Consider the following 22,768-nt stretch of genomic DNA (forward strand, 5'->3'; position numbering starts at 1 on the left):
TCTTTTTCAAAAGTACTTATCACTACTTTCTGATTATTGTGTGGCTAACATATTACTCCGGGAGTTGGAAGTGTAACAAACCATACACATTACAATAAAATGCAAAAATTGCAAAATGAAAGTGAAAGTAAAGCTGTCAAAATGACAAAAGAGCTGCAAATTTAAAATATATATGTAAACTATTTTTCCTTTCTCGGAGTACCCAGATAAGTAGGATAGATATGCAACAAAAACAAATTTAGAGAAGAAATATGTTTGAAAAAGAGGTTTGATATTTTCTACAAAATAGAATGTGGTGAGTCAAAGTATATGTGTTGTAAGACAAATTACTTATTACCAAACAAGGTGACCTTTATAGAAATTGTTTTTACATCTTCTGAACAATGAATGTTACGGAGCTGTCAGATAAAATTACTAAAATAAATATTAACATGAGGGGTTGTCTCAAACACTTTACATGATCATTTAAGGTATATATAGTGTACAACTTTTTAGCTCACCTGAGCACAAAGTGCTCAAGGTGAGCTTTTGTGATCGCCCTGTGTCCGTCGTCGTCCGTCAGTCGTCTGTCCGTCATCGTCGTCAACAATTTGACTGTTAACACTCTAGAGGTCACAATTTTGGCCCAATCTTAATGAAACTTGGTCAGAATGTTACCCTCAATAAAATCTTGGACGAGTTCGGTAATGGGTCATCCGGGGTCAAAAACTAGGTCACCAGGTCAAATCAAAGGAAAAGCTTGTTAACACTCTAGAGGTCACAATTTTGGCCCAATCTTAATGAAACTTGGTCAGAATGTTACCCTTAATAAAATTTTGGATGAGTTTGATATAATTGGGTCATCTGGGGTCAAAAACTAGGTCACCAGGTCAAATCAAAGGAATAGCTTGTTAACACTGTAGAGGCCACATTTATGACTGTATCTTTATGAAATTTGGTCAGAATGTTAATCTTGATGATCTCAAGGTCCAGTTTGAATCTGGGTCATGTAGGGTCAAAAACTAGGTCATTAGGTCAAATCAAAGGAAAAGCTAGTTAACACTCTTGAGGACACATTTATGACCGTATCTTAATGAAACTTTGTCAGAATGTTAATCTTGATGATATATAGGTCAAGTTCAAACCTGGGTCCGATGGGTTCAAAAACTAGGTCACTAGGTCAAATCAAAGGAAAAGCTTGTTAACACTCTAGAGGCCACATTTATGACTATATCTTCATGAAACTTGGTCAGAATGTTAATCTTGATGATCTTTAGGTCAAGTTCGAATCTTGGTCTTATGGGGTCAAAAACTAGGTCACCAGGTCAAATCAAAGGAAAAGCTTGTTAACACTCTAGAGGTCACAATTTTGGCCCAATCTTAATGAAACTTGGTCAGAATGTTCCCTTAAATGAAATCTTGGACGAGTTCGATATTGATTCATCTGGGGTCAAAAACTAGGTCACTAGGTCAAATCAAAGGAAAAGCTTGTTAACACTGTAGAGGCCACATTTATGACTGTATCTTCATGAAATTTGGTCAGAATTTTAATCTTGATGATCTCAAGGTCCAGTTTGAATCTAGGTCATGTAGGGCAAAAACTAGGTCACCATGTCAAATCAAGGAAAAAGCTAGTTAACACTCTAGAGGCTACATTTATGACCATATCTTAATGAAATTTGGTCAGAATGTTAATCTTGATGATTCCTAGGTCAGGTGAGTGATACAGGGCCTTCATGGCCCTCTTGTTTACACCATAGCACACAATGATTATTCTATGGCAAAAACAAAAATTCATTGAATTTCTTTTTGGCTTTTGTTACCCACTAGTCCGTGTCGACATTCAAGTCACAAGTTTTTCATGTAAGCTGATTTCTCAAGAACTACTAGACAAATGCCTGCAAACTCCAAACAAGTCTTTATTAATAATGTTGGACCAGTTATTAACAACTGGGCCACTATCAGGAAGTGGTCTCACATGGCACTCAATGTAACTCTTTTTATTTATCAGAAATATTCCCTTTTTTTTAAAAGAGAAAATTTGTGCAAGTTTTGAATGTAAGCAGGTTTTTCAGAAATTATTTGACTAAATGTTCCCTAACTCAAAGACAAAATGTTTTCAAACTTTTCACACATCTTTAGCATTATAAGATGACCTTACATGGTAGGTTTCATAACTGTGATTTATACTTTGTCACAATTATGCCCCTTTTTAACACTGAAATTTTGTGAAAGTTTTGCATGTAAACGTATTTTTCAGCATCTTACAAACCAAATGTTTTCAAACTCTACACATATCTTGCATGGCAGGTGTCATAACTCTTGCATACATTTTAACAAAATTATGCTCATTTTAAACTTTTAAAAAGTTGTTTGAAAGTTTTGTATGTATGAATTTTTTTCTCAAAAATCTGTTATACTGAATGCTGTCAAATTCTTCATTAGTCTTTGAAATCATGAATGACTGCTGTGAGTGAAGTTCCATTACTCCAACTAAGTCTCTTTCTGGTTCTACATCTACAACAACATATTTTCACTGTCTATCTAACATTTTCACAGCATCATGTGTTCACGGTCTTTTTTGCATTACAGAATGTTGTATATTTGTTCACTGCCTAAAAAATTTATATAACATCTTGTGCTCATTATGTCCCTTACATTTTCAAAATACATGTATCACATTTTCACTGTCTATCATTGCATTTGTACAATGTGATCTTACTTTTTTACAGGATTATGTGTTCATTGCCTACATCACATTTCACAGCATCAAGTGTTCTCTGTGTACCTCACATTTACAACATTTATATCATCATATGTTCACGGATTATTTTCATTTAAATCAGCCTCATAATGTGTTCACTGTCAACTCACATAAACAACGTCATCACATTGTCTGTCTCAGATTTAACAACAACTTCATGTGTTCACTGTCTTTCTCACAGTAACATTGACATCATGTGTTCATTGTCTGTCTCGTATTAACAACAACTTCATGTGTTCACTGTCTTTCTCACAGTAACATCGACATCATGTGTTCATTGACTATCTCAGATTTAACAACTGCATGTGTTCACTGTCTTTCTTACAATAACATCAGCATCATGTGTCAGCCGTCTTTCTCAAAATAACATTGGCATCATATGTTCACTGTCTTTCTCACAATAGCATCGGCATTATGTGTTTATTGTGTATCTCACAAAAAACACACACAGGCATCATGTGTTCACTATCTATCAAACAATGATATTGGCATCATGTGTTCACTGTCTGTCTATCTCATAACAACACTTGTATCGTGTATTCACTGTCGATTTTAATCAACATCAGCATCATGTGTTCACTGTCTGTCTATCTCATAACAACACACGCATCATGTATTCACTGTCGATTTTAATCAACATCAGCATCATGTGTGTTAACAAAGCTTCTTGTGTTTGCACTCTATCTAATGTTAACAACAATGTCATGTGTTCACTCATAATCTAATGTTAACAACATTATTATATGTTCACTCTCTAACTCATGTTAACAACAAGATCATGTGTCCACTGTCTATCTTAATTAAGTACAGCTTCTTTTGTTTCCTGTATACATGTATGTGTTTATTGTGTATCTCGCAAAAAAAAACATAGGCATCATTACAATTACTACTTATCTAACATTAACAACATCATGACGAGTTCAATGTCTTTCTAACTAAAAAGCATGTCATGACCACTGTTTATCTCGCATTAACTACATCATCATTTGTTCACTTTCTATCTCACATAATAGTTACTTCTTTTTTCACTGATTGTCTATCTCACATTAACAGCATCACCGTGTGTTCAAGTTCTATTTCACATAATTATAGCAACTTCATTTGTTGACCGTCTATCTCACATTAACAACATTGTCATGTATTCACTGTCTTTCTTACATAAACAACAACATCATGCGTTCACTGTCTAACTTACATTTACAACAGCATGATGAGTTTCCTGTCTTTCTTACTATAAACTATATGTTTTCACTATGTATCACCTATTTACACTAGTATTATGTTTTTACAATCTTTCTGACTTTACAACAACATCATGTGTTCACTGTCTATCTCACATTTGATAAACAATTGATCATCTCGGAGATAATCATATGTGTCAAGTATGTTCAACTCGACAAACTTTTGGGCACCAAATGATGCGTTTCTCTCTCCAACTGGACGTCCAAGGAAAGGTTTGTTGTCTTTGATTGCATTTGGCTGAAACGTAACCAAATAAGTGTGCAAGAAAAAACGTTTTAAAGTTTAAAATATTAATCATTGTTAATGTTGGTATTCCCTGAAGTCATTAAAGAAATGCTTTGTCTAATTGTTACGGTCCTAGTTCGAATCAATTCTGACAGTACCGCGCAATGCTGATACAGACAGTTTGAACTTTTTTGCACGACTTTTAAATGAGATGTGGAACCAAAATGTGTAGTCCTGTTTGGCGCCATATAACCTATACTGTGTTGGTGCGCCGTAAACCCAAATAAATAAATAAATTATTCATTATATTTGACTATACATATGAATTGATGGAATAAATTCAGCTGACAGAAAGGTATCAGTTAGTAAGAATAATCCTACGTTACCTGGATGATGTAACTAACGTTACGTCTTGCCTCTGGGTCTTGACACTGGTCGACTAACGTAAACGTGACTCGATGACGGAACGGCCACAGTAGTAAAGGGTCATACTCTCCGCTACATATACAGATAAAAATGGACAGGAACTTCCCTCGGGCTGAAATATACGTTACGTGTTGTTGTTTTTTTCAAAATCGGGGTAAAAATGCGGATTATGCGTAAAGACACAATAGAAAGTAAAACTAAATTGTAGGAGATTAATACCTGAAAAAGTATGTTTACATTTGCCACGGAATATTTTTGTAAACGATATTGTTGATCTTCTGTTGTTTTGCACCTGATGTATTGTCGCATAAAATACCAGTTCGATAAAAGACCGAATGTATTCGCAAGTATTACCACACGTGTACATTTATTTATGGAAATGATTCTAATATATTTACCTTTTCCATCACCATACGGACAGAGTGACATCGCCATCTTGTAACCATGACGACTAGTGAGGAACGGCGGACTGAACAGTGTGGCTTTCCTGCCGAGTTTAGCCTCATGAACTCTCTCAGACCATTTCTCGATCTTCCATACCAACTGACAGCCGTACAACTTTTCTAAGGCATCAACTTTGCGTTCCAGGGTGGTTATCTAATGAAAAAAAGCTCTATACTGAAGTGTTTACTAACGTTGTGCATTTTATGACAGTTTATTTATGGGGAAAACGCTGTCTTTCTCATTTCCTAATGGTTTTCTGTTGACAACTGACGTTGTAGCACTTAATCCGATTTTCCCGCTTTCATTTCATTTAACATTACTTATTGTACTCTCTCAATGAATATATATCACAGACATAGATACCCATAAAGTTTGTCATTTTGTTTCATGATCACAATGTCGCCAATACAACTGCGCGTTAATCATCCATGACTGTGTTAATGGCCGAGGCGCCTTACAGGGAATTCCATGGAATCTGCGGGGTAACATGGAATATTTAATAGCTGGAAATATTGCGCGTTTACATAACCGTTCACTTGCAAAAGTATTCATATTAACTGTATAAATGAGATTACTTTCATTTTTTAAACATTTTTCCTTTCAATTTTTCCACATTTCCAGGAATAAGATCTATTTATGTCCCTGATATTTCCCCTTTAATAGTTCCCCCCGCAGCTTGTTATTACGCAGCGTGTTTTGTTGGTAAAAAAACAAATTCGGCGGGAGGTCAGTATTGGGCTGTACATAAACTTTGGAATTCTACATATAGTTCTGGTAAGCTTTATTGTTTTCGTTATGTAGAGGATTAACAGATTTTATTAGTATTTAAGCTAGCTAGTTTACACACATGTAAATTAAATTACTAACGCCATTATAAGTTTATCTTTTGGAATTTATACTTCGAGAACATTCTTAAAGGGTTGACAATAAAGTATCAGTGTATTAAGTAGGTCAAACCTGAATGCCAAATAGCTCAATGATAAGTGATAAAGATGGTGCCGACACATTATATTTATGGAGAAAGACACATTATTGTTATATGAATGACGCCATTTAAATGATAAAAATTTGCTTGCAGTCCCCTTAGTTTTATACCTTAAAATGTCAATTTAGGTGATTTTATACGTTGGTTTACTAAATGAATTATTGAAGAAGAGCGGATACCTGTTTCAGATGTTTTTCAAGAGATTTAGCATGTATTTCCAGCTCTTTGCGGTGTAGAATGACCGTGTCACACGCCATTCCAAGATGCACAATGGGATCCTCCTTGATGTGTTTGTCCATATGTTTCCGTTTACACTGCGTTTGGAATAAAAAGTAAGTAAAGTATAGATAAAAGATACTTTTTCAAAATTATATACATACAGCCCATTAAGCACTAATGTACTATCTAGAATAATTGAAGAACAATACTTATGTTGTATTATATAAACATGGCTTTTGAACGTAATTATGTTTCAATTAAAACATCTATTTTTTTTTCTGCCGTCCAAACTGCCATGTTTACTTTTCAATAAACCCAGCATGAAAACGTGGTCATACCATACTGGTCAGGTGCTCCTCATCAAAAACCCTTTATCAGAGCATTTGACAGCACAGCCTTGCAAGAAAAATAGGAAGATTTCTAATTAAATGCTCCGAAAATTATCTTGAAGCTGCCACTCAAAAAGACGCAAATGGGGGACAAAAAGCACTGTCTACACTAAACAAGTTGCCATGATTTATGTCTTTTACCAGTTTATTGAAAGATGTAGATTCGACATTAGAACAGTTTTTCGTCATTCTGGATTGTTTTCTTGTCCTGGCAAGGAGATGATTATGTTAGGAGTCATTTGGTCCCCCATACCTGAATTATGTGGAGAAGTTTACAGTTGTTTGCGGAGAACATGTTAGTACTTGTACAGAATACACTCCGGTTAGGTTAACTGCCCGACATTACATAACTGAAATATTGTTGAAAAACGGCGCTTAGCCCAGCACAAAACAAACAAACAAACCAAAACAGGTCTGCTTTGAACCGAAGCCAGTATGCCTTGGTTTGGTCAAGATGTCACAGAACATTCGTAACAATCTGCATATAAAACGCCGATGCAACATATCTAGGGTTACCAACCCGCGTGGCTTTGATAGTGTGCACACGGGGATAGTCGCTCGATTCATGCCTGTAAGCCCTTGTTACTTTATGGATTTTAATAAAATAAAAAGCGTCGAAGACAGAAGAACAAATGCTTTCCTCGGCACAAAACGTCTGTCACTTTTAACACTTCGCCAAAAGTCTAGTGTATACCTACACATTTGGTTCTTGAAGAAAAATATTTGGGCAAAGTGTTTGATTAAAGTATCAAACATTTCTGGAAGACGCTTTTGGCGAGGAAAGCGCCCATTTCCTTTCTTTGACATTTATGATTTCTGTCGAGTGATAACGAAATTATACGCAAAAATGTTCCCTTAATCGAGGGAATTTTTTCCATGTGTATACGATATCAAAAAGCCATGCGGGTTGACCACCCTGATAAAGTATCTTCGGAAGTTTGAGCGTTGAGCGAAACGGTAATATTTACCAACTCATAATGTCAGTAAGTGTTTGTTGGAGGATACGGCAATTGTTTGATGGAGGATACGACGTAGACGGAGTTACAGACATGTTTAAGGTGAGAAAAAATCGAATGTTGAGCTAGCACGGAAAAACTGTTGATATTTATGATCATTCGTCAGTGAGTCCTTACATCATTGCGATTCGGAACATTTCCATTATATAGGTGATTACGATACGTACCATATACTGGCAGCCACCGTCCCAGAACGGACATCTTATTTTTGCTCGAGAACACTGGTTCTCCAAATGTTCTTGAAGGTTCTCCCGCATGATCTCTTTACCGTCGCTGCACCTGTTAGGACATGGCATCTTGAACTTGCCACAAGTCCCAAGATGGCTCACTTCCTCTTCAGCACGCATGCGTAGTGAACAAAATTCGCACCGAATATCACGTTTTTCGCAGTCTTCCTGGAGGTGATGTTTTAGCACGATCTTCTCGAGCTTCACACCACAACCCTTTGGACATTTCAGTAAATGAAACTTGCAATCGGCAATGTGGATCTGTGATAAGAAATGCTAGTGACATTCAACTAGTATTTTAGCCAGTGGTCAACATAACGAAACTAGAAGAATGCTTTATAGTCTGCATTCAGACCACATGTTTTGTTCATGGGATATAATTCCTGAGGCTATTCAATTATATTTTATGTACATTGTAGTTATATCTTTTTTTCCGAATTTTGAAGAAAAAAATTATCAGGTTAACTAGATGCTTTAATACTGGATTCGGTGCTTGAAAATATCTGAGATATTTAGATTTAACTTTAACAATAAAGTCGTTATAGAGTTTCTACCGAGCTTGATCACCAGCTTTTAGACTACATTAAATTGTACTGTAAGGATAATAAAGTGATGTAATTGATATTAAACCTGAATATCTTTCAGCTGACCGGACCAGGTACATCCCTTAGTGTAGAAGGAACAGTTCACCTTCAGTGCCTCTATCTCCCGCTGATACTCTTTGTCTACTATCACCTAGTACAGAAACAACAAGTCATCATCATCATCATCAGGCAGCTTGCACATTTTAATGGAATCAGTCAAATCGAGTATGTTACTATACATGTATTACTTAATTATGTTTTATGCCCCGAAAGAATCTTCTTTTAAATTTAATTAGGTAGATTTACAGCGCTTAATTAAATGTCGACTTCCCCACTAAATTAAAGTTACCATAGCAGATATTTTAGCCCGATTCTGAGGTAGGCTTGAAATTTATTTCAATCACTCTGTAGTCTGCTTCCTAGAAAAAAATAACAATAATATTGGTGTCATATGAAAAGGCATAGTCATGACACCGGTGGGGGTCTGAAAACCCACGACCTCCTGGCTGAGCGGTCTACAATCTAACCACCGGACCACCGGTCCCCTCGGAGAAACTTATTGAATCAGCGGCTGCAGAATAACCAGTTTTGAAAATATAGTTTTTTTATACTAAATAGATAAAAAGAATTTCTTATCTGAACGAATCTCTGTCATTTTTGGGCGCTTGTTGCATAAAAATTATAAGCTACTAGTATATTTAGCACCGTTACTTTTCATTAAAATATTTTAAAATACTGACCTGTCTGTTTCTGTCTATAGGTGTGCCGTCTAGCGGACATTTTGCAGTGGTTCTCAGCAATTCCGGTAGACAGTTGGCGCAGCAGCGGTGGCCACACTCCTCAAACAGTACCGGGTATTTGAGCACACTACCACACACAGGACACTCATAATCCTTCTCGAGCGGATCAACAAAACAATATTCATACTCTTCTTGATCACTGTAGTAAAAGTGAACTTCCGGTATTGGGATGTGCTGGAGACACGTGCTACTAGTTGCACGATCTATAGCAAGTGCAGGTTTGTCATTTCAATATTGATTTCTAGAAGTATGTATTTTGCCATCAGCGAAGGAATATTTATTAATTTACTTAGTTTTCAGTAAAATTATTAGAAACCCGACTAGATTCTACAAATGTTAACATCTAATAATTTGAAGTAGGCCTATATTACACAAGCTTAATTAGTATAAAACAGAAATGCATCAGTAATTTTTCGCTAGATAACTCGACGTTAGGTATACTTACACGATGGTAGGGGTTACAACTCCGTTTCTCGAGCCTGCTCGTGCATGAATATCAACTCCATTGCCGGGAACTGATAAACTGCTCATTGTGTACTGCGATACTGGAACGATGGAAAAAATAGTTACTGATAAGAACAGATATTTTAAAAAAAATATTTTGGTGAATATTTTTCACTAGATAAAACAGTTTCCTTTTAAATTTTAATCACTTTTATAACAATCAATCTGTGAAGCCTAACTTAGTAAAGCAATATTTGTTTCCCCGTATGTACAATTTGTTTCTAAGACGTTATTAATTTGAATATTGACGTTGAAAATTGATTATACAGTCATATACATCTATGGACTAGTTTACTTTAGTGTTAGTGCAAGCAGTTTTATATACTTAGTAAACGAACGTTTTTTTGTTCAGTCATGTCACTAATGAGTTGTTTAAGCGTAAATTGTTTGACTCAGAACAAGGACATAATAAATTATGTATCAATGTTGACCGTTTGCCTTACTCCTTTATAATCAATAGCATAAAGGTTAAGGGAAAGTAAAATGAAATAAAAGTATAGATCTAGTCTAGATTCTAGATCTAGATAATATCTGTGCCATCAATCAGACATGTAGACCTGTGACGTGTCCACCATGAGAAGTACTGATTTTGTGTGTAGATCTTTAGATTGTAGAAATACTTTTAAAAGATTTATTAAAAAGCAGTTAAAATTTATCTGCTGAAAAATGCTCGTTCTGTAACAATCGGAGCTAGAAATCTCCTGATTTGATTTATGTAGACTCTAGCAATGTTTCCTCCTTTTCAGAGAGCGTGTGAGCCATACATTAATTTAGGCAATATGATAAAGAAGACGCTTGAATATACATGTATATTAAAAACGGATTTTCATGAATGCAAAAATGAATGACCCCGACGTGATTTGAACACGCAACCTTCTGATCTGGAGTCAGACGCGCTACCGTTGCGCCACGAGGTCGTCTGCTGTCACGTGACTACGTATTGTGTTAATTAATAAATTGAAGCTACGTATTCTCGCTAAGTCTCGTGAGATATTTACGTATAATATTATAGTCTGTTTCAGTATAGACTTAAGTTTCAGTGTATAGTCTGTTTCTAGTAGAATCCAGTATTTTTAATAGCTAGCATACAAATATTCTTACTCATATAACGTAATTACCACATTATTTATTACCACATTATTTCATCCACAGTTATTGTATTTTGATTAAAAGAAACGACAAGATTAGATCTAGTTTGTAAATGTCAGTTGAGATAGAATCTACGGTCTGTTAGATCTACAGTAATTTTATATCGATCTATGTTCTACATTTTTCTTATTTGAAGTTTTTTACACTGGACCCTTAATCTTCTAGAAAATGGAGGCTTTAACGATATGCAAGTTATTTGAAACGTCTTCCTTTTTATAACAAAATAAGCTGTGTCTGCCAACAATATAACAAAATAAACGTATAAGTATAAATTCTATGTCTGCCAACAAAGTTTCCATCAGCCGGAATAGCTCAGTTGGGAGAGCGTTAGACTGAAGATCTAAAGGTCCCTGGTTCGATCCCGGGTTCCGGCGCGAACGGAACGTTCGGCGGCTGATACATTTTTCATTTTATATACAGAAATGGATTATTTTACATGTCTAAGGTGAAGATATAGAAAAACGTTCATTCAGTTTTTCTAAAGCACATGTCGTTCACTTAACTAAAGAGAGAATAGGAGTCATGTGTATACAATATAATATTATAAATTATTTCTACGTCTGCTTTCATAAATTATTAAACAATTATTTTCTCTCCAAGATTCCTAGTTTTCATTTCCAGGGCTTAGTAGAAAGCAAGAGATATGTGGGGGTTTATGTTTGCTAGTAAAAACATTAATTAGCCGTCAAACAAACACACTAACATAAGCTCAAATACGACCTGTTGGTGAATGACCCTATGATGAAAATAGCACCAAAATGTTAATCAAAGACATGATAACCGATTTCAGGAAGGGGAAGATACAGAACTTGAACTAAGCAAAAATATTCTGCTGAGGCGAAAACATAAGAACTATTTGTATCCACCATTATCAAGCGCGTATCCAGGCTTTACAAAAATTTACGCGCATGCGGGGCGAATGTGGGGTGGGGTATCCCCCTCCCGCTGGTCTTGGTACGGGATCCTCCCCCGGGATTGTATATGTATCTCTGAAGAAAATAAAATGTGTTTATTGATTTAGCCTTGTGCTCACCAGATGTTGAACATTTTTACTTACGTAGGTACTAATAGATTGGCTGGAAGACCCTGTCGTTTTTAGCTTTTTTTTTAAAAATATTTTTGTTTTTGCCTGAGTAACTGTACATAATTAAAGTAGTTCACAATTCATTCGGCATGTTTTACACCTAATGCAAATCTCCTTCGATGTACTTAGTTGCCGAATTCAGTGAAAAAGTACCCAAGCAAAAGACTTTTCCGGAACGTGCTTTATAACAATAATAAGGTTCTGACCCACGCCTTTAAGGCTTTACACAATCAGTCCCCTGCCTATATTAGGGATATGATAGAAGCGTATAAACCTGTCTGAAACCTAAGATCACAAGACACGCTGTCACTGGTTATGCCAATAACAGAAACCATGATGTATGGCAATCGCAGCTTTTCGTGCACTGCTCCAAATCTTTTGAACTCCCTTCCCGTCAAAATCAGGGAAGCTGTCATGCTAGCCACTTCTTTGTACAATATTTTGTTTACTGACCGATACATTGATGCTTTTTTTCTTCTTCTTCATAAAACAGTGTAGAGTAGTATTTTATCCTAGGGTCATTTAAATACTTTTAAATATGTATGTATGTTTATCTTATTTAATCTATACGTTTTACATTTATGAATTTTGTTAATGTGGAATGCATTGATTTCGTATGCGTATTTGTTAGTATTTTTGCAATATTTCTGTGAAGCGCTTTTGAACGTGTACATGTGCATGAAAAGAGTGCTATATAAATGTGGTATAATAATAATATATTTCATTGCTAACACTTATGATTTAGGCCACTCTTAAAGACATTATGATTGCTGCCGCCAACTAGGCACTTCAAAGAGTGGGTTGGATGGTTGGCATTTTGTTTTCGGCGCCAGAGGAAATGACTAATAACAAAAAAAAAAAACAAAAAACAAACAAACTGTTTTTAGCTCACCTGTCACAAAGTGACAAGGTGAGCTTTTGTGATCGCGCGGTGTCCGTCGTCCGTCGTTCGTCCGTCCGTGCGTCCGTGCGTGCATCCGTAAACTTTTGCTTGTGACCACTCTAGAGCTCACATTTTTTGTGGGATCTTTATGAAAGTTGGTCAGAATGTTCATCTTGATGATATCTAGGTCAAGTTCGAAACTGGGTCACATGGCCTCAAAAACTAGGTCAGTAGGTCTAAAAATAGAAAAACCTTGTGACCTCTCTAGAGGCCATATTTTTACAAGATCTTCATGGAAATTGGTCAGAATGTTCATATTGATGATATCTAGGTCAGTTTCGAAACTGGGTCACGTGCCATCAAAAACTAGGTCAGTAGGTCTAAAAATAGAAAAACGTTGTGACCTCTCTAGAGGCCATATATTTCACAAGATCTTCATGAAAATTGGTCAGAACGTTCACCTTGATGATATCTAGGTCAAGTTCGAAACTTGGTCACCTGCGGTCAAAAACTAGGTCAGTAGGTCTAAAAACAGAAAAACCTTGTGACCTCCCTAGAGGCCATATATTTCATGAGATCTTCATCAAAATTGGTCAGAATGTTCACCTTGATGATAACTAGGTCGAGTTCGAAACTGGGTCACGTGCCTTCAAAACTATGCCAGTAGGTCAAATAATAGAAAAACCTTGTGACCTCTCTAAAGGCCATATTTTTCATGGGATCTGTATGAAAGTTGGTCAGAATGTTCATCTTGATGATATCTAGGTCAAGTTTGAAACAGGGTCATGTGCGGTCAAAAACTAGGTCAGTAGGTCTAAAAATAGAAAAACCTTGTGACCTCTCTAGAGGACAGACTTGTGAATGGATCTCCATAAAATTTGGTCAGAATGTTCATCTTGATGATATCAAGGTCAAGTTCGAAAGTGGGTCACGTGCCTTCAAAAAGTAGGTCAGTAGGTCAAATAATAAAAAAAACGTTGTGACCTCTCTAGAGGCCATATTTTTTATGGGATCTGTATGAAAGTTGGTCTGAATGTTTATCTTGATGATATATAGGTCAAGTTTGAAACTGGGTCAACTGCGATCAAAAACTAGGTCAGTAGGTCTTGAAATAGAAAAACCTTGTGACCTCTCTAGAGGCCATACCCTTGAATGGATCTTCATGAAAATTGGTCAGAATGTTCACCTTGATGATATCTAGGTCAAGTTAGAAACTGGGTCACGTGCCTTAAAAAACTAGGTCAGTAGGTCAAATAATAAAAAACGTTGTGACCTCTCTAGAGGCCATACTTTTCACGGGATCTGTATGAAAGTTGGTCTGAATGTTCATCTTGATGATATCTAGGTCAAGTTTGAAACTGGATCAACTGCGGTCAGAAACTAGGTCAGTAGGTCTAAAATTAGAAAAATCTTTAGACCTCTCTAGAGGCCATATTTTTCAATGGATCTTCATGAAAATTGATCTGAATGTTCACCTTGATGATATCTAGGTCAGTTTCGAAACTGGGTCACGTGCGGTCAAAAACTAGGCCAGTAGGTATAAAAATAGAAAAACCTTGTGACCTCTCTAGAGGCCATATTTTTCATGAGATCTTCATGAAAATTAGTGAGAATTTCACCTTGATGATATCTAGGTAAAATTCAAAACAGGGTCACGTACCTTCGAAAACTAGGTCAATAGTTCAGATAATAGATAAACCTTGTGACCTCTCTAGAGACCATATTTTTCAATGGATCTTCATGAAAATTGGACAGAATTTTTATCTTGATAATATCTAGGTCAAGTTCAAAACTGGGTCACATGAGCTCAAAAACTAGGTCACTATGTCAAATAGTAGAAAAAACGATGTCATACTCAAAACTAGGTCATGTGGGAAGAGGTGAGCGATTCAGGACCATCATGGTCCTCTTGTTTGATATTGTTCGGGGATGTTTACGTGCGTTTGGACTTATCCACATTCAAAACAGAATGTCCATGGCGAAACGTAAACGATCGATGCAGATTCGTCTTTTTGGCCGAAAATTGAATACGTTTGAGATATGAATCATGACCAGCATCTACAGACAAATGTTTGTTCTACAAAAAAAATACCCTTAACTCTAGAAAATTAATATACCGCTTCAATAGCCGCTTAAGCATTGATAAAAGTTGACCAACATAAATACAGCACTGGAAACGTGTGTCTAAATGACGTTGCCGAATGCGGACAAAATTTTGCGTTGACGTATCGCAAATGGAATGCCTTTATTGTCGCGTTGACATCATTTGTTTTTGACATGAAATTCGAAAGATTATCAAGAATGTCTATTTCACATCCTCCACACTTCAAGTTATTACTAAATGCCGAAAGGATCGATTGTTAAAAAATGTCTCGTGAGGTGATGACTAATTTTAAAGTTTTTAAAGTAATAAATTAGTAAACTGAGCATTAGTATAACGCATGCGTGGCGTCAACGCTCTCTGCGCTTGCAGAACCTCGCCCATACATGTCAACAAAATAAAAACGATGAAAATGATCCAGAAGGAAATAGCTAATAAAAATAACTCGCAGCGCCTCTAATATGCAAAAACCAAATAGCTATAACTTGCAGAGATTCTTCTAAGATTTTAAAATAGTAAAAGTAGAAAACCAGAGGTCGCCAAACACTACGTCAGCTATACATACAAGACACAAATAGCTATAACTTACAGTGCATCAAACATGTATGCAAGACACAAATCGCTATAACTTGCAGTGCATCAAACATGCACGCAAGACACAAATAGCTATAACTTGCAGTGCATCAAACATGCACGCAAGACACAAATCGCTATAACTTGCAGTGCATAAAACATGCACGCAAGACACAAATAGCTATAACTTGCAGTGCATCAAACATGCACGCAAGACACAAATCGCTATAACTTGCAGTGCATCGACCACACATGCAAGATTGAAACAGCTATAACCTAAAGCGCACCCACCACAAATGCTAGACGCATTTAACTATAACGAAAAGCGCATCAAACAAATATGAATGACGCCAATAGCTCTTGCAGCGCATCGACTATACATGCATGCAAGATGTAAAGAGATATAACAGGCAGCCCATCGACCATACATGCATGCTTCTATTAAGATATTTGTTTACAAAATAATTTAAGGTATCCAGTAAATTTCCATATAGGATTACACTTCCAAGGACATACGCTAGAATTCCCTGTATATAAGATGGGTGAAAATATTCACAACAAAAGAATTTCTTCAAACTTTGGATATTGAAGGAAAATCAACTAAGAAACAAAAATATGCAATAAAAATCATAGGTCACCGGTATTGAAAAAGAGTTACCTGCCCTTAAAAACGTCATTTCCCCAATAAGTTTCATTGCATATTTTTATTTGTTAGATGATTTTCCTTCAATATCCAAAATTTGAAGAAATTCTATTACTGGGAAAATTTTCGCCCCGAATTCTAGCATAAGCCTTTAACAAGGAATAGCGTAAATGTCTCACAATGTATCACAGCTACATGTGTTTTCTATTTTTGACATACACAGAAATTCTTAAAACTATGTAGCAACTCTTAACTGCAATGCAAAGAAAGCTGATTGAAGTTTGTTCTTTTGATGATGACTGCAATTTACCATCATTTTATTCTCCGTGTGCAATTTTGGCATTCTCCGGTTTTGCGGGAAGTCATGTGCGTGTTGAGCTTTTTTAGTTTATATAAATTTATTCAAGCTTGATTGTGATGAAAGCTTCTGGCTAATTTGAAGCACTCGCAAGTCCGCTTCCTGAAAAAACCAGTACTGGTGTCAGATGAGAAGGCATTTTTTCGCCGATTTTTTTTCGGGGGTGGGGGTGGGGGGGGGTTATAATAAAGACAAATTGACAGCAATACACCGTACGTCCTTTACTTTTAAATGCTCACATTATGAAAGGAAAATGGACAATAAAAGTACTGATACACTAAATACGAATTTTAAGAACAATAAAAGTATTGGCATGATGCACATTATGAAAGGAAAATGGACAATAAAAGTATTGATACACTAAATATGAATTTTAAGAACAATAAAAGTATTGGCATGATGCCACTAAATAAACTGAAAATTAAAAGATTAAAGAACATTTTAACGTTCAATCATGATTACATTTAAGTAATTTATTTAAAGAAACAAACAAGAAGGTAATTGATCCTAAAGCGCTCACCTATGTACAAGGCTTTGAGTATGTTTGTATAACGTAATGGTACACGTTCAGAGTAAGGTTTCTTCTAATTTAGGCTATATAATATTATAAATGGCACATGCCCCCCCACCCCCGGCGGCCATGTTATTTGACGAATCGGTATAATTTGAACAGTCTTGTTATTAGGTGACATAAGGACCATTTGTGTTAAAAGATTTCAAAATGGACCATCGGTTTAGGAGATGTCGTTTGAAGATTTTTCTATTTTCTGCTCTGGTGGTCCTCATGTGCAACCAAGGGGGAACGTTTTAACATCTTTGAGAGAGGACCATCCAAGAAACATTCACGCAAAGTTTAATCAAAATTCATTGAATGTTTTTAGAGGAGATGTCGTTTACTACGGACAGACGGAGAGACGGATGCACGCACGCACGACGGACACAGCTTGATCACAAAAGCTCACCATGAGCACCTTGTGCTCAGGTGAGGTAAAAATGGATATCATACCAGAAAACATGACATACATGTAGATAATAAAACAATCAAATATAATCTTTTAACTCACATTTTAACATTTCGTCATAATAACAAATCTGAATAATTAAGAATAAAATGAAACAAAAATACGGCAAATTGACATTATAACGCACAATACTACATGGATAATAAATTGTAAAACGTGTTAATACTAAATTTAAAGATACCCAAATATATAGAAATAACATTGCCTGTGGTAAATATTAATGTATCTTTCGAGTGTCTTGCTTAGGAAAAAATATACTGCATCTGGTGTTAGAAACCGTGTTATCTTCAGTTCTATAGACTTATTTATTATTTTACTATAGCATCATCTATTTACAAAACATAAGATATAACAGTATATAATACATAAATAAGAACATGTAAATGGCCATTCTAAAAGAATTACAAGAGATTTTTAAAGTACTTGGAACTGAAAAACTATACATCTCCTTAAAACATCTATATGCTGATCATACCGCACAAAATGACATGGATAATATAACCGTCAAATATAGTCTTTAACTCATATTTCAACATTTCATCACAATTACAAATATGAATAATTAAGAATAAAATGAAACAAACATACGACATATTGACATTATAACACACTGTTCTACATGCATAATAAAATATAAAACGTGACAAGATTAATTTTAAAGATGTCCAAAAAAAAATAGAAATAGCATTTCCTGTGGTAAATAATAATAAATCTGTCGAGTGCCAAAAGGAACAATATACCAAGCGGAAGCTGTTATTTGCTTCTTCTTGTGTTAGAAAACTGTTATCTTCAGTTCAGTATGGTGATATTTTGTTTCTCGTTTGACACACCAAAGAACTCTTTTCAGTAGCAAGTGTGTTTATTGTTTATTTTTTATGGATATTAAAATGATAACGACCAATTGGACGCCATATAAAGTAAACATTTAACATGTCACATAACCTAGGCTAATATATTGTATAATTGATTTTTTTTTAACAAACTAGAACCTACATTAAGCCTAATCGAAATCTTGTAAAACATTCATACAGCAAAACGCCGTGTATTAAACTTAAAATGAATATTTTTGCTAGGGCTGCTTTTTGAAGTAGCATGTAATGTTTTTAATTATACTTTATTGCTTTATACTCGACTACACTTACACATATCCCTTAAATTGTTCGTTTGTTAAAGAAATATCTAATTTTCACACATGGTTAAGTTTTTTCGTCAATTTTATCTGACACGTACTTCGGTAACATCTTTACAAATTAAGATAAATATGTAAAACGAAAAACCGACTGAAGGTGATTTCTTTGGCTACCCTTTGAGCGCTGCCGTTTGAACGAAAATGTAGTACAAACAAACAACTGAAAATATGTCCGCTGGTATGTAGCCATTTTAAGCAACAGATAACTTTGTTTTTACCTAAAAATCAGCAAATACAGTTCGTGCAAAACCCACCACCCAACTCCCCCACCCCACCTCCCACTGATACCTATTGCCCGGAAAATACGGTTATACCAAGTGCTTGACAAAGATCGTTTCGAAATAGAAAATACGTTGATCACCTACTGTTGTAACCATTTTTTAACTACGTCGCATCTGACAGCCTCTAGTTGACGTAATTTATTGCGTTCTTCATCTTGTTTCAGAATAGCGAAGAAATAAGTAAATGTTGTCCGAATGTGGAATTACAGCATTTTCAGTGGTTTAATTGAATTTACTGCTTTTAATTTTATTAAGGTCATTCGGCAAGTTCGGATCAAAACATTTTCTACAATGGAGAAATTGATGAAACCCCTAATTTTTCAAAACTTATAAAATAATATAAGGCTTAGAAAATTCGGCAAATAAAAAAGAAAGGGTCGTGTGCTTCACTCTTTGCTTGACTGATTTGAAAAGTTTGGACCTCACACAAGTTTTTATAATGGGAGACTACTGGTACATCACAATTTTGTAATCATTATCGCGAACAGATGTTTTTTTACTATGAAGATTTAGATAAAACTTCACACAGTCGTAAATTTACATATGATTATAATGTGATAAAAATAAAATGTATAGGTCCGTTTGCTTATTTTTGAGATATCTGCCCGTGATTCCAGAAATCCGCACAATTTAAGCTATCTAAAGACATTATTTGGAATCATTTAACGTGTCAAACATATTAATACTATATTTTATATCAAGTTAATTTGATTGGAAACACCTACATACACATATGTTTGCTGGTTATTATACCAGATTTATATAGATTATGTATTTATTCTTATTCAATCTAATTCCAGAGATACATGCAGGCGGTATATTTAATCATTAAAATTTAAAATTGCTTTGTCGGAAGCATATTGTAAAATTAGGCAAAAATTAGCAACGGACAATGTCTTTTCCTTAGCTAGTATTTCATCTAAACCATGACAATACAGTACATATAAATGTCGTCAATATAAATTGTTAATAGTAATATTGTTATATACATAACTTGTACAAAGGACATGAAAAGGCTGTAAGAAAGTACAATAACTGTAGAATGCATGGACAACATACAAATTAAAATACCCTATATAATAGTTCGACTTATACGTCACTACAGACAATACAAAATATACAAAAAGTGTAAATAATGTTTATATGATAAATTTGACATATAAGGTATCAGTTTACTGTAACTATGAAAACAGGTTAAAATAGACAACACTTTAAATAAAGTTATAGAGCTATCTTAAATCAATAGTATTTCTCTATTGCTCAGTTGCGCAATCGTGTCGTTCACAAGACTCATAATATAGAGTTCGTGACGAACTAGATCTTCTCACGGCGGGACACTCAGTACTAGTTATAATGTACCTGGAATATGCAAAAGGTCAGAATTGGTGGCAATATGTGTCAAATTTGACAATTAATTTACCAAAGAGTGAATTTTGTAAAGCTGGTTTTAGTTTCTAAGGTCATGTTGTGGGACAGGGTCGATTGAAATCTATTGATGCTAAGGTTGAATCAATCTATGATTTTCCAGATCCACCCAAAAAAAGACAACTTATGCATTTTCTCGGTATGGCTGGATATAACAGAAAATTCTGTCAGAATAATTCTTCAGTTGCTGAGCTGTAAACCAATTCAGTTTCTAAAAAGTCAATATATATTTGTAATGATAAATGTCAAAAATCATTTGAAAATTTAAAGGCCATACCCAAAAGCAAACCAGTTCTTTAGGCACCAAATTTCGAAAATCCTTTCAAGTTATCAATTTAGATGGTAGTGATATTGGTGACGGTGGGGTATTGCAACAAGAAGACAATTTAATACTTTGAATTATATTTAAGAGCAGCCACGAACCCTATTGTTGTCTTCAGTAATCATATTCCTCTCACTTTTAACAAAATAAAAAATAAAAGATTGTTGAGACGTAGTCTTTTACTGCAAGATTATGACTTGGATATCCAGCATATCAAGGGCAAAGACAGGAGAGAAACTTCAGTTGAAGATATTATTAAAAATTTCCTGTATTTCTTTATAACAAACTATTACAAGTTTGGATATTCAACCTCTGAAATATTTAAGTAAACTTGTGGATTTAAAATAATTATCTATGGAGACAGGATTTATATTTAGACATATTTAAAAGCAGTTTTGATTTGTGAATAATTTAAATTTATTACTCCTTGGATTTAAATATGACCAGGACAGGATTTGGACTATTTTTATCTGAACTATTACTTTTGTTAATAGAATTAATAACTTATGTTTAATAATAGCTGTTGGTTTGCTTTTCTGTTACTTTTACTTACTGTAGCAAGCAATTGATACCTTTTGGCGAAACAGAACTTGGGGTCTCATCAGAGATATGGACTTTATCTAGTGCCTAAAATAACACTTTCTATGATAAAATGGCATTAACGTCATCATATATGATGACTCCTTGAAGAGGCGAAATGTTAGGGTCGCTTACTCATAGCCAGTATATTTAAGGAGAAGAATTCTGTAAGACATGTCTTTCATTCTTATTCCTTCCTTAATATCATATTAACTTGTTGTAATTATACACATCTATGTTATGCACGTACTCTTGGGAATAAATATGTTTAAACTAAAACCAATCTCTGACAACTGCCTCAGGGAGTCGACTCCTTTACTCAGTGGTTAGAGCATTGTCCTTCTACCTGTGCGACCTGTGTTCGAATCCCGCCTCAGGCACCTTGGGATTTTATCATAAAATTCTGTCCTCTTCAACTTCTGTTACGCTCTTAAAGTCGTTAGACTTGTGATATAAGTTTAATCCTGTATTTCGTATATCATATGTTATCATGCAATAATATTTAACTAAGACACATATTACCTATCGTATTTAACTTCTTAGCTCAATTGTAGTGCTTCTCGATTCTGACGAAAGCCATCTGATCCGCATCTTTTCGCAGGCAACTCTTATCTAAAACATATCGGAGATGATATTATAGTAAGCAATAGAACGTCAAAATACTCGAAATACAATAACCGTTTGGATAGAAATACAGATATTTTGTTTCAAAATAAAGAAAATAAACCTTGCAGTACCGAAACATTTGTCTAAATAAAAAACAAAGACAAATGTCAAACAGGGAATGCCATGCACCAAAAACGCAGCCTCCCCAAAACGAAACCAGCACGGAGATGTGCACACCACAAACACACATACACGCGCACACACACAAAGCCAATAAACCACAAACACACACACACATACACGCGCGCACACACACAAAGCCAATACACCACAAAAACACACACACATACACAAAGCCCACACATTAAGACAAAACGAACAAAGGAACATAGTGGGGCACCGCCTTGGAACGGTCAGTGGCAAAAACACCACTGAGGAGCTTAAACCGGTTTATGGTGCGCACCCAACCTCACTCTTACCCCCACCATGTCCCAAAGACACGGGGCAGTGTAAATAAAAGTAATCCCCATCCAGGTGAATCTCTAACACACGTAATGGAAACAAAAAGGCAAGGCATGTAAAACACAAAAATGCTCGTGTATAAATATATAAAAAGCAAACCTTTAGAACCAAAAACGTATGAACTCAATGCCTTTTCAGAAGACAGAGCAACAAGAGAAACACCCTTAAGGGCCCGACGAAACAGGCCAGAAGACAGGTATCAAAACAGTTCAGTCCAGGTAGGATTT

The 22,768-nt window shown here is 35.3% G+C and overlaps 2 protein-coding genes and 2 non-coding genes across 4 annotated transcripts in view; 1 reads left to right on the plus strand and 3 right to left on the minus strand.

The window, feature by feature from the left end:
• Window positions 1-1,872: 1,872 nt before the first annotated feature.
• LOC123534774 (TNF receptor-associated factor 4-like) lies at window positions 1,873-10,239 on the minus strand. The gene is made up of 8 exons (XM_045317197.2): window positions 9,746-10,239; window positions 9,241-9,439; window positions 8,547-8,651; window positions 7,857-8,177; window positions 6,245-6,379; window positions 5,035-5,233; window positions 4,597-4,748; window positions 1,873-4,222 (listed from the first exon to the last, which is right to left on the minus strand). Exons 1-8 carry the CDS (start codon window positions 9,829-9,831, stop codon window positions 4,046-4,048), a joined length of 1,374 nt encoding a protein of 457 aa, XP_045173132.2. The 5' UTR covers window positions 9,832-10,239; the 3' UTR covers window positions 1,873-4,045.
• A 410-nt stretch (window positions 10,240-10,649) lies between these two features.
• Trnaw-cca (transfer RNA tryptophan (anticodon CCA)) lies at window positions 10,650-10,721 on the minus strand. Its single transcript has one exon. It is a non-coding gene; the product is annotated as a tRNA-Trp (tRNA).
• A 533-nt stretch (window positions 10,722-11,254) lies between these two features.
• On the plus strand, window positions 11,255-11,327 carry Trnaf-gaa (transfer RNA phenylalanine (anticodon GAA)). Its single transcript has one exon. It is a non-coding gene; the product is annotated as a tRNA-Phe (tRNA).
• Window positions 11,328-16,801: 5,474 nt separating this feature from the next.
• The window catches only part of LOC123534457 (adhesion G protein-coupled receptor L3-like), a 50,693-nt gene continuing 44,726 nt past the window's right edge, over window positions 16,802-22,768 (minus strand). Inside the window, exons 22-23 of the mRNA XM_045316722.2 lie at window positions 21,936-22,025; window positions 16,802-20,446 (exon numbers count right to left, since the gene is read on the minus strand). Coding sequence (XP_045172657.2) covers window positions 21,945-22,025 — 81 coding nt within the window. The 3' untranslated portion in view covers window positions 16,802-20,446; window positions 21,936-21,944. The remainder of the gene's footprint in view (window positions 20,447-21,935; window positions 22,026-22,768) is intronic.

This window comes from Mercenaria mercenaria, chromosome 12 (genome assembly GCF_021730395.1).
Source record: "Mercenaria mercenaria strain notata chromosome 12, MADL_Memer_1, whole genome shotgun sequence".
In the NCBI taxonomy this organism is placed as follows: Eukaryota; Metazoa; Mollusca; class Bivalvia; order Venerida; family Veneridae; genus Mercenaria; species Mercenaria mercenaria.

Bases quoted from the DNA above. Each gene is read 5' to 3' on its own strand.
- LOC123534774 (XM_045317197.2), bottom strand. From the start codon at position 9,831: ATGAGCAGTTTATCAGTTCCCGGCAATGGAGTTGATATTCATGCACGA. The intron at 6,380-7,856 runs GTACGTATCGTA...TTCCAAACGCAG, and splicing joins ACGGTGGCTGCCAGTATATG to TGTAAACGGAAACATATGGA. The intron at 5,234-6,244 runs GTATCCGCTCTT...TTTTTTCATTAG, and splicing joins TTGAAAAACATCTGAAACAG to ATAACCACCCTGGAACGCAA.